Raw genomic sequence first — 13157 nt, forward strand, 5'->3', positions numbered from 1 at the left:
CTACATAACATGCTATGTATTCCTCTTTTTAAAAAGTAAAAGTGAAGTAAAGCATATTTCTATGTTGGAAAATGTCAAAATTTCAAAAAAAAAAAAAAGTTCTTTATCTATGAATTTATTGGTAGCTCCAAGTGGTGGCCCATGCCAGTAATGGAGGGTTCCAAGTACAGTAAGTTGCCAGATCTTGACTCAAACATCAGACTCACCTGTAAGATCTATAAAGCGAGTCTTAGATACCTTTGACACAAATTACAACATAAAGCATAAAAACCAAATGTGAGGTCCATTTGTACCTGTGCAAATTCATAAGCAGAATGTCTGTAAGTCAGGGACTCACTGTACAGGCCAGCCTAGGCAACTTAAGAGACCTGCTCTCACAATAAAATGTAAAAGAATAAGACAAAAAGGCTGAGGGTGTAGCTCAAGTGATAGAGCACTTAGCTAGTATGCTGGAGGTCCTGGGTTCAATCCCCAGTACTACACACACACACACACACACCCCTTCCTCAAAAGGTACTATTATTGGCCAAAAACAATTTCAAAAATAATCCTATTTTTATAATCAGTATCTTACCTTAATATCTTTTAGAGACACAAATTTCTCAATACCTAACTCAATCATATCCAGCACATGGTAGTCATACATACGACCTAAAAGGAAAATCCATTTTTAAGCATGTATCTTTATTTTCATTGGTACATGTCTGTCACAGATGATGATTACATTTATAGAGAAGTTGGCACACGTACATAACATTCCCTTATTGTTTTTTAAGCCCTCTTCTTTCCACCCCCTGGATCTCTTAGACCCCTTCTCCTCTAGGGATTGATTATCTGGTGCATGCACATAGCACTTCACAACCCTCCTGCTGTTTTAAATCTCAATTCCCTCTGTCTCTCAGTTCCCTTCCCATATGCCAAAGATCCACTTCATCATTTTCTGTTTTTTATTTTGCATTTATTTGTATTTTGGGTTTCCCATATAAGAGAAACCATGCTGAGATCTGATTTACTTAACATTATGATTTCAAGGTAGATCCACTTTCCAACAAATGATTCACATTTATCCTTCTTTATGGCACAGTAAGATTCCACTGTGTATATACACATTTTCTTTATCCATTTATTGGTTGATAGACATACACACCACTTACAAAATTTAGCTATTATGAATTGTGTTGCTGTATATGTATTTAAGTCTTTTGTTAAGATATCTAAAAGGGGAAAGTTGGAACAAATAGAATTTCTATTTTATTATGAGAAATCTCCATATTGATTTCCATAATGATTGTATAGTTTATACTCTTGCCAACAATAAAGGGTCCTTTTTTCCCTACAGACTCTCCAGCAATTATTACTTGATTTTTTGAAGATACTCATTCTTCTTGGAGTAAGATGGAATCTCAGTGTGGTCTTAATTTGCATTTTTCAAATGCACATTGATATCGAACACTTTTTCATGTGTTTACTGGCCATTTGTCCTTCCTCTGAAAAGTGTCTATTTATTTCAAATGCCCATTTTGATTGGGTTTTTATTTTGCAATTTTGTCTTGAGACAAGGTTTTGCTACGCAGTCTGGGCTGGACTTAGGTTGGCTTTGAACTCACAGCAATCCTCCTGCCTCAGCCTCCTGTATACTGGCATTACAGGCGTATACTACCATACCTGGCTTTGACTGGGCTTTTAAATTGGGGGGGGGGGTCTATTTTTTTTTTGTTTTTAGTTCTTTATATATTCTAGATATTAGTCCTCTGTCTAATGCATAACTGGATAAAGTATTTTCTATTCTATAGGTTGTTTCTTCACTCTGTTGGTGGTTTTCTTTGTTATACAGAAGCTTTTATTTGATATAGTCCTACTTGTTGATTCTTAATGAGACCACACTTAAAGAAGATGCAACCCCAGACATCTAGTTCACCAAAGATAAACCCAGTGGGCAATGAGATGGGACAATCTGAAACCCCCCCACCTGGCCTCTTTGAAGAAATTAACAACAAAGAAAAGAAATGACGTTCTAGAAAAAAATCAAATCAGAACTAATTTCTCAGAAATCTAGAGAGATAATGATCACAATGAAAACCATGCTTAGTGACTCTACAGCAGATAGAGATTTAAAGAAAAAAAAAAAAAGAGCTTAAGAAAATAACGGAAATCATGCATGCCTGACACAGGAAAAAAATGGATTCCATAAAGCAGATTCAAGCAGATATCCAGGAGAATAAAAATTCCATTGAAAGTATGAGCCAATGTGAGGACAGAATCTCAGATACAAAAGACAGGCTTGTGGTTAGTGATCACGAAGACAAAGATTTCTTTTCTTTTTTTTTTGGTACTGGGGATGGAACTCACAACTTCGAGCTTGCCAGGCAGGTGCATATGCCACTGGGCTAAAACTCCAGCAAGACAAAAGATTTCTTAACAGAAAGGGATCATGAGAAATCAACCCAGCAGCTGCTAGATGATATAAAAAAAGTAACATAACATTGAATGAAGGAAATGAAAAACCAAGACCACACATGATATGGAAAAAACCTGTTTCCAAAGTCATGGCAGAAAACTTTCCTAGCAGGGAAAAAGAATTTGACATACAGGTAAGTGAGGTACACAGAACTCCAATTAGCAATGATCAAAAAAATCTATAGCCAGGCACATTAATCAAGATTCCAGAAACTGGACTGGGTGTGGTGGGGCACACCTGTAATCGCAGCACTCTGCAGGCTAAAGACAGGAGGATCACTGTGAGTTCAAAACCAGTCTAGGCTACAAAATGAGTTCAAGGCCAGCCGGGGCTGCAGAGTAAGACCTGCCTCAAAATGCCCAAAAAACAAAACAAAAACAAAAACAAATCCATAAATTCAACCCAAGCACATAACCTTCAAAGCTGTTAAGAGAAAAAAAAAAAACAAATTGCCTATAAAAGAAAGCCCTTCAGAATCACAGCTGATTTCTCAAATACAAATCCTCAAGGAGAGCTTGAAGTATTTCAAACCCTAAAAGATAACAACCTCCAATGCAGACTGACATACCCCCCAAAACTGATTTAAGAAGGGCCAGGGATTTAGCTCAGCAGCATAAGCACCTGCCTGGCAAGCATGAGTCGTGAGTTTAATCTCTGGTACAAAAAATGAGCATTAAGAAATAAGATACTGGCTGGTCCGATGGCAGTGGGTTATCAGAACTTATTAACCTTAGTGTCACTAAAGTTGGTATACCACCCCCCCACTGCTAAATTTGACTGGCTTTAAAAAAAAAAAAAAGAAATAAGATACTTCCAAGGAACACCTGAGGAAATTTATGAACACCAAACTAGCACTCCAAAATGTTCTGAAGGACATTCTACAAAGAAATAACTAGGACTACAGCTCCATGAACCCCAACGAAAGAAATCCACCAGGCAATGCAAATAATTAAACGGGGTGGGGTGGGAGATTATTCGTTGATTCTTGATACTATTTCTTGTTGAACTGGGGTTCTGTTTTTTTGGTACTGGGGATCGAACTCATGACCTCACATTTCTCAGGCAGGCTTTTACTCCACTGTGCTAAATCCCAGACCATGAACTGGGGTTCTGAAAGTCTTTGCCAACATCTATGTCTTCAAGAGTTTCAGCTATTTTGTCTTCCAGCAGATTGTTTCTATTTTTAATATTGACATCTTTAATCCATTCTGATGTTAGTTTGGTGGGTCTTGGTTTAACTTTCGGCATGTATATAGATGGAGGCTGTCTTTCTTCCAGTGAAAATATTTGGTGTCAAAAATAAGCGTGCCTGGAGTTGACTCTGCATCCTTATTCTAATTCACTGGCCCACAAAGTCTGTTTTTGTTTGTTTTGCTAATAGCACGCTGTCTTTTGATCACTGTAGCTCTGCAGTGTAACTTGAAGTCCAGGACTGTGATGCCTCCTGCCTTGCTCTTGCTGCCCCAAACTGCTTTTGCTATTCCAGGTCTCCTCTGGTTCTGTACAAATCTTAGGAATGTTTTCTCTAGTTCTGTGAGCAATGTTATTGGTATTCTGATCAGGGCTGTGTGACATCTGTGTACCAGTTCTGGAAGAACAGCTGACCATTTTCATTACATCGGTATGTCTATCTAGGAACAAGGATTTCTTTCCATTTTCTGAGGACCTCTTGGATTTTAAGCATGTACCTTTCCCCAATGAAGGCCTAATGTACCTACCTACATGCTCAGAACACCCTATACCCCTCAAACACTCCTCCCCAATTGAGGATTGGTGCAGGACCTCAGCACTGAATTACACGCTACCCTTTTTTGTGTTTTTGAGACAGGATCTCGCTTGCATCTCTTATTCAGGCTGTGACCCCCCTGCCTCAGCATGCATCCCCACGCCTGGCTCATGTGCCCTCTTTCTTTAATTTTTAGCCCCACCTAACTTGGATTGTTAGAATGTTAGCTATGGCACCTCCATTTCACAAAACAAATGGAAGTTAAAAGGTAGCTCAGTGGTATCAAGTGTGCTTAGCATGTGTGAGGCCCTGAGTTCAAACCTCAGCATGTGTGCACACATACAAAGGAAAACCAGGCTTCATGGCACATGCCCACAATCCCAGCATTCAGGAGGCAGAAGGATCACCATGAGCTCGAGGCCAGCTTGGACTACACAGTGAGTTCAAGGCTGCCCTGAACTGCATAGCAAGAGCCTATCTAAAAGAAGTTCCAGACCAGTCTGGGATACACAGTGTGAGTCAGAGAAGGGAGAAGGGAATGGAGGGAAAGGCAGGAAAGGAGAGGCCAGGCCCAAAGGAGGTAAAGGGTCCCCTTCAGCCAGTGAGCATGGCAGCGTAAACCTCAAAACAGGTAAGCAAGGGCTCTTTTTAAAATGTATTTACGCAAGTGATATTATGAAGGCTAATAAATGTTTTTTTCCCTAATCACATTTCATATCAGAACAGTATCTACAACGAGGCAATGTTCCCTCTAATTCCAGGGTCAGTGAGCTATGGGAGCTTGGTAATACTCGATTCAAGTAGCAGGTAACCATGAAGATCTGCAACCAGACAGACAGGGGTGCTGAATCCCAGAGCCACACTTGGTTTGAAACAGAGCTCACTTCCACAGTCAGAAGCAGTGGTATACCCTAAGACACACGAATACCCAGGAACTCTACAACATTCTGTTTTTTTTTTTTTTAACCATATTCTTTCTTACTCATGTTAAGTTCTCTGTCTTAGTAGGAAGACAAGCAGACAATTTTTTTGTCCACATGTTGGGGACTGGACTCAGGGGCTCTCACAAGCTCAGCAAGCACCCTGCCACTGAGCTACATTCTTGCCCAGAAAATAATTTCATTCAGTGTCATAAAATAAAAAACAACAATAACAAAACCCTACTTAAAGCTTAACAGTTACTTCTGAATCCTGAACACCATTAGTTTATTGGAGTCAGAAATAACTCTATATAAAAGAACTAGAAATAACTTTAGATAAAAACATAAATGGAAATGATACTTACCTATCACTAGGTTATTGGGTCGCTTCTTATTATGGGATCCAAACATGAATAAAGAACAATCTGACTTCTTTGAAAAGAATTCCTATAAAATCAAGTGACAACACCAAAAACCTTAAGAATGCTACCTCTTAATGTTAAAAAGTATCAGCTTTTCCCCCCAATGAAAGTTAATAAAGACAACAAAGCAGATAAGAATAAAGAAGAAAATATTTTTAGCTTTTTACTTCAAATTTTGTGATTTGGGTTATCTAGGGGGAAATGCTACATTTTAAGACTAATTATGTTAATTAGTAAACTAAAATATATTTATTTTCTGCTACATAAATTTTAGAACAGCATATCAAGCATTTTAGTTGCTGAATAAATCTCATTACTCACAGATCGTAACTAATACTATCAATGGCACTACCTAGCACATCTAGCAGACCTATGTGAATTTCATCAATACAGTGTTTTGGGTATTTGTAAGTGGATTCATTAATTTATAATGCATATTGCTACTTGTCACTGCAAACCTGTACCCACAGGATTTTGGCCCTCCATTTCCATGCCACCCAGTGATGACTGCTGTATGTCATGCAGGATGCCTGGTAGGGCTAACGGATACCAATGTAAGATCAACCTTCTTTGGCTCTCAGCCTATTGGCTTTTACCCAGGTATAGTGGAAATGCCTATAATCCCAGCACTCTAAGCAACTTACCAATTAGAGACCCTGTCTCAAAAAGTAAGAAAAGGACCTGCAAAAGCCCTGTGTTTGCTGGGCATGGTGGCACACAATTGTAATCCCAGTACTTGTGAGGCTAAAGCAAGAGGATCGTTGGGAGCTTAAGACCAGCTTGGGCTACAAAGTGAGCTCAAGGCCAGACTGAACTGCACAATGAGACTGTCTCAGAAAAAAAAAAAAAAGCTCTGGATTCAATCCCAATCACACACATGTGTGCAAGCAAGGGCACACAGGAACACACACATACCACACACTGGCTTCCATTACAGGTATGAGTGGGAATACAGGCATGATATTTAATCCTGAAGAGCTCCTTCTCCACTATGCAGACATTTACTATACCCCACCATATCCCACATGCATATATTCACTATTGCCCATGACTCAATTTATTGAAATCACCAATCTCAGCACAAAATTACATTCAGTGTTTTACTCCAAAGATCAGTTGACCTGAACAAAGTGGTGCAACCTGTAATCCCGGTACCTTCTGAATTCAAGACAAAGGCAAGGCTAGCCTGGGCTACACAGTGAGACCTATCTTAAAAAAAAAAAAAAACAAAAAAAAAAAACAGTCGAAAACCTCCCAAATTAATGACCAAAAGGTAAACAGATAAACAGCCAAAACCCTCAACTTTTACTTCACTGGTAAAAAAGACTGAGGTGCAGGCGCCTGTGTGGTTATCATTCAACCCAGTACATAAGCAGAAGCAAAAGGTGGGACAAAAAGTCCTCCACCTGAAGATGAACTCCCAATGTGAAGACCATAAAGCCAGGAAGTCCAAGAATTGAGGCCCTGCCATTCTACGGCATCTGGACAAATTAACACTTCTGAGAATTTTATCATCAGAGAAAACCTGCAAAGGTCCTATGACTTGTCACGAGCATAACCTGCATAGTGCCTGGTAGCAGGTGATGTGGAAATGATGTTTTCTATTTTTATTTTTTTGAGACAGGGTTTTACTACGTAGTCCAGGCTGGCCACAAACTCGAGATGATCGTGGCCCTTTTTTAAAACAAATTTTTCTATTTTGAGACAGGGTCTAGCTAGTTCAGTCTGGGCTCAAAGGTACAATCCTGCCTCAGCCTCTCAGAATGCTGAGATTACAGGTATGTGCCCCATATCAGGCTAAATTTAGTATTTTAAAACACTGATTCTCTTAATATTTTAAGAAAGTTGGGTATGGCACTGTAGTAATCCTGGCACTCTGGAGACTGAGACAGGAGGATCTTAAATTGGAGGCTGGCCTAAACTAGGAACCCTCTGAAAAACAAAACAAAACAATAATAATAAACAAGAAACTTTCTAAGAAACTGATGAAATCACATTCTCAAAGTTCATTGTCATTCACCATTTACTACAAAGTTTCATCTTCTGATTTCATTCATTAGCCTTTTTCATTTGGCTCTGGTTGACAATAACACTCTAACAGGAACCTGACTAACTCCAACAAAGCAAATGACAACTATTAGCAACAATTCAGACAGTGTTCCTTGTTCCGAAAGTATCTGAAGGGAGAAGTCAGATTTTTAAAACATTTTGTTTTGGAGACTGGGTCTCACTGTGTGCCTCAGCCTTCTGGAGTGCAAGGATTAGAGGCGTGACCACCATGCCAGGTCAATTTCTAATATTCTGTCAATTTACTTGAAAGCATGAATAACATTTACTAGTGAGGGCTACAGATCTTGGGAGGCTGAGGCACGAGAATAAACTCCAGCATTCAAAGCTAGTTTAGACAACTTGGCAAGACCCTGTACTTGACCTCCTTAAAAAAAAAAAAATACTCACATAGGATGTCAAATTAAAAAACAAAAATCACAAATTCACAAAACATGTATATGTGCTCTTCAGAAGACTCTTACACTTACCAGTGATGTCTGATCCTCAAATGGTCTAGTAATGTTTTTCCTAAGAATATGAAAGAGATGATACCAAGGTTAATAATCTTGCTAAGTAAATCCAATTCATACTTGTGTAAATCAAAGATAATTTTATACTTGGATGACTGGGGATAAAAAAAAAAAACTGGAAAGCAGGCATGGTGGCACACACCTATAATCCCAGCACTTGGGAGGCTGAGGCTGGAGGATCGCTGTGAGTTTGAGACCAGCCTGGGATACAAAGTGAGTTCTAGGCTAGCCTGAACTGCATAGTGAGACGCTCTGAAAAAAAAAAAAGGAAAAAGAAAAAAAAAAACACAAAAAACTGGAAAAGCTGGGCATGGTAGCTGGAAAGATAATTATTCAATTGAGGAACTATTTTCAAGATGATAATATGTAATCTACTAACAGGTGATTTCTTACTGTTATGGTTTTTTTGTTGTTTGTTTTTTTTTGTTTTGTTTTTTTGTAGTCCTGTATTACGTGTACCCTTACACCGCTTTGGTTTGTTTTGTGTTTTTCTCTTTTTCCTCTTAAATTAAAAAAAAAAAAAAAAAAAAAAGATAATTATTCAAATACCTTAAATCTGCTATATGCCAGACATGGTTGTAGAAGCAAAGAATACTGTAATGCTATGTCAAAAAACATTACATGCTTGCTTGCATGAAGATTATTTTTTCTTTTCTTCTTTTTCAGCGAATATGGTCTCTATGTAGTCTAGGCCAGGCCTAAACTCACTGTGCAGCACCCGACTCCTGATCCGTCCGCATCAGCCTCCCAAGCACTGAGATTTCTATGTCCACCACCGCAGTGGTTCATGGAGCTTATATCCTGCTGGAAAACTAGTAAGTCTAAACAGCAATAGTAATCAGCTAGCAGCGGTGGTGCACACCTTAATCCAAAACTCGGAAGGCTGAGGCAGTAGGATCATCATCTGTTTTAATGCCACCCTGGACAGCATTGTGAGTCTGAGATCACCTTAACTACATAGCAAGACCCCGTCTCAAAAATAAATAAATGAATAAATAAAGCAACTGTAGTGACAAAAACAAAATCATACGGTATTGTTATGAAGAGCCCTGATTAATGGGTTAACCACTGCAAAGTTCTGAGGTTAAGATGATTCTCAGAAGGAACAGAATGAGGAAAGATTGAGATAGACATGAAAAATTCTTCAAGAAACAGAAATAAATGTCACTGGAGATGAGTGAGCAAAAAGGTAATGGTGTGATACACACTGCAGATGCAGGCAAGTCCCAGATTACACAGGGCTTTCTCAGATTACTATTAGACAGTAATACGATCAGATCTAAATTTTCTTTCTTTATTTGAATTTATTTCTTTACTATGGTACTGGGGATTGCACTCAGGGATCAGTGCATGCTAGGCAAGCACTGTGCTACTGCGCTACAGCCCCAGCCTTAAGTTTTGTTTTAAAGGACTGTTCTGTCTATATGAGAATGGAGTGTATTGCAACAAGGTAGAAAAATTCAGCAACACAACAATGACAGCATTGGATACATCCCAGGAGAATATACTGAGTCCACACTGAATTAAGACACTAAAAAGTACACGAGTGATGGACCTTCCTTCAGAAATCTAATTAGTCTATGTGTAAGAAATGATGGAAACAAAACCACTATTAGAGCACCACAGTAATCACTATGACACACACACCCACATACACACAATGCAATGGATGCTAAAATTAATGAGCAAAAGTTTTAGAAAGATACACTTGGCTCTTTTACCTGTGCATTCTGCATCAATAGAAATACGAAGTATTTGACAGAGAAACTGCATCTGTACTGAACACGTACAATTTGTTGCCTATCAGGATTTCCTGAACAACACAGTGTAACAGCCATGCACACAGCACTTAGATTGCAATAGGTTGTGTAAATAACCTAGATGTAAAGCACATCGGAGCCAGGCGTGGTGGTGCATGCCTGTAATCCCAGCACTCAGGAGACTAAGGCAAGAGGATAGTTGCAAGTTCAATACCAGCCTGGGCTACCAAGTGAGCTGAAGGCCAGCCTCAACTGCATTAATGGGACCCTGTGTCAAAAAGACAAGAAAGAATGATCGAAGAAAGAAAGAGAGAAAGAAAGTAAATAAATAAATAAGTAGATGGAGGTTGTAGGCCATCTTGGTACACACCAGTAAGTGAGAGCTAGAGGCAGGAGGACTGTTAAGCTTGAGGCCAGCCCGGAGAACACAGTGAAATCCTGTGTCAAAAAATATACCAAGTAAAAAATAAAGTGTGTAGAAAGATGTACATCGGTTGGCAGCAAATACCACACCATTCCGTATGCAAGGGTTTGAGCATCCAGACTTTGGTATTCGAGGAGCCACAGACCCATTAGCAATAGACAATGAGGGACAACTGTCTTTGCAGTCTCAGAGTACTTCCTTCCAACCAATAGTAACTACACAGAGAAAAATACTAATTTATAGGGTAGAAACCCAGCAGAAACCACTCTTGGTGGGGATTGCTTATTTTTTGTTTTTTGAGATAGGGCCTTGCTAAGCAGTTCAAACTGGCCCTGAACTCAAAGCACAGAGGGGCTGGGATTACAGGAATGCGCTACTACACTGCCAAGAAGACTCCACCTTGACCAACGTAACCCCACCAGTAGAAACATAGTAATCCTCATACCTTAGTATTTCTGTGATGTTCTTAACAAAAATACTAACTTCAACCTACTCGTGACAAAACTTAAACTCAGGTAGAGGGATAATGTACAAAATAACTGAGTAGTTTTCATCAAATGTGTCACGGCTACAGAAGACAAAAGAAAGACTGAGGAGCTGTAACAAATTAGAGCTAGGGAGACAGGATAACTAAACATGTGGCACTAGGGATGGTGGCATGAGCCTATAAACCCAGCCCTCTGGGAGCCAGAGGTAGGATTCCAAATTCCAGCCCAATGGGCAAATCAGTGGCTTTGCAGATTCCATCTCAAAATAATAAAGGACTGGGGCTGTATATGAAGACCCTGGGTTTAATTCCAAGTACTTCAAAGAAGAAAACAAGGAGAGCAGGAAGAGAAGAAGGGTAGAGGGAGGAAAGGGGGAAGGGAAAGGAAGGGGAGAGATGGAAAAGGGGAAGGAGAAGGAAGGGGGAGAGGGAGGGAAAAACATGCAGGGTGGGATCGTGGAGGAAGAAAAAAATTAGTGGAGAAACGGCTGCCAACCAAGTAGGTCTGAGGCCAGCCTGGACTACATGGTTCAGTTCAAAGCCAGCCTGGACTACACAGCAAGACCGGGTCTTGAAAAACCAAACCAAACCAAACAGAACATTAGGGCAAGCTAGGCGAAGGATATACAGGAACTCTAGTATTACTCTTGTAACTTTCTGTAAATCTGTAACTGTTTCAAAATATGCATATTATAGTTACTAATTTTTTCTCTAAATCTTCCATAGAATGGTTGTAACTTTTACAGTGGAATAAAATAACTTATTTTAATAAAGTTTAAAAAATCACAACTTACTTTTTATACAGAACTCCATATGGCTTTTTCAGTGCATACTGTAAAACATAATTTATAGCTTTCAAAAAAGACATTCTGTAAAGTAGAGATAAAAATAAAGCACTGTAACATTTATTCTACAAAACCACTAGAGCCGGAATCCTGTTCTGGTGTCTTCTGCTTGGCTCCCTCTGATCACACAGAGAAACTTGTAACTTATGGCTAATATTCTACTTAGACAAGACTTTACTAGTTCAAGGTTTTCATGTCCTTCCAATGGTCTCTCCAATTTACATAATTCCTTCTTTTCTTAAACTCTACCCAGTTCATTCTCTTCGTGCAAAATGCGAGTAGAAAGGCCAAAGTCGAAACAAAACCTGTCAGAGGTGACAGCACTGAAGTAACTGAAGGTAACAGAACCCAGAACAGTCACAGTGATGACGACGAGAACACTGCCCAGCGTTCAAACACAGTCCTTTAAAAATTCTTTTTGTTCCCTTCTAGTTGTTTTTTTTTTTTTTTTCCTTCCACTGTCCTACAAATAAGCTATTATTACCTACATGGCCAGGCAACAGCACAAAGGGAAGAGCAAAGATGTAAGGCACCGCCTTGTGCTGGAGAAACATGTCAACAAGAGGAAAAACTATCAAGGCTAGTAAATAAAGGAAACCGACCAATGACGTCACCCTTTCAGCTAAAACTTTTTATGATGGTTCCTAGCCAAACACGCCCTGTCTCAAGGGAATGAACACAGCTTCATTTTGCTGACAATCCAGGGTCACCATTTTGAGTATGAACCACTGTGAAAATCAGAAACACCATGCTAATCTTAGAACTTACTTAAAAACAAAGGGTCGCTGTGTGGAAAGGATCTGGGAAAAAAAGGGGCACTGTCCTGTCAATGCAATGACATCTACACAACCATTTCAAAAAGGATGAACAAAAAAGAAGAAAAAGATGTGCATATATTAGCATTAAGACACCTGAATTGACTATGTCTGGTAAGCATAAGGAAGGAAGCGAGGCGTCGTGGCACACCGCTGGAATCCCAATACTTGGCAGGCTGAGGCAGGAGGATTGCAATGAAATGAGACCCTCCCTCAAAAAAAAAAGGAATTTTGTCCAGTTTTAAAACACATTCAAGGCTGGGCAAGCTGGTGCACATCTGTAATCTTGGCCTTTGGAAGGTAGAGACAGAAGGACAATCATGAGTTTAAGGCCACCCTAGACTATCTAGTGAGACAGTTTAAAAAAAAAAGAAAAGAAAGAAAGGAAAAAAAAAAAAAAAAACCAAACCAAAAAAATTAAATTAGTTGGTTGACCTAACGCAATAAAGTCTATCAGCTATATTTAAGGCCTACAACTCAAAACTCCCTATGAGATACCTACACATGCTGATTATACACTTCCTGAGCACTTACCTGTATCCAGACACTGCCCACTGGCACATAAGCCAGAGTCCTGGGACACCGTCACTCTCATCAATACCCAAAGCCTCTGCCCTCACTAGCTGTGCACTAATCAGTTCTCACTTCTTTACCACCACCCGACTCCACCGCTCTTTGCCAGGCTAACAGCAATGACTTTACTATTTTCCAGAATCTCCAA

General features: G+C 39.5%; 1 protein-coding gene across 4 annotated transcripts in view; it reads right to left on the minus strand.

Moving 5' to 3' along the window:
• The window catches only part of Rpf2 (ribosome production factor 2 homolog), a 35532-nt gene that overhangs the window by 18383 nt on the left and 3992 nt on the right, over window positions 1–13157 (minus strand). For 3 of the 4 annotated variants that reach the window (XM_003466480.5, XM_063253898.1, XM_063253897.1), the window contains exons 3-6: window positions 11571–11608; window positions 8064–8103; window positions 5470–5551; window positions 575–651 (exon numbers count right to left, since the gene is read on the minus strand). In XM_003466480.5, the coding sequence (XP_003466528.1) occupies window positions 575–651; window positions 5470–5551; window positions 8064–8103; window positions 11571–11608 (237 nt within the window). Of the gene's footprint in view, window positions 1–574; window positions 652–5469; window positions 5552–8063; window positions 8104–11570; window positions 11646–13157 lie in introns of all 4 variants that reach the window. The other variant, XM_023563654.2, reaches the window with a different exon arrangement.

The sequence above is a fragment of the Cavia porcellus genome, unplaced genomic scaffold, assembly GCF_034190915.1.
Source record: "Cavia porcellus strain 051 isolate PalLab524CR breed Dunkin Hartley unplaced genomic scaffold, mCavPor4.1 scaffold_7, whole genome shotgun sequence".
In the NCBI taxonomy this organism is placed as follows: domain Eukaryota; kingdom Metazoa; phylum Chordata; class Mammalia; order Rodentia; family Caviidae; genus Cavia; species Cavia porcellus.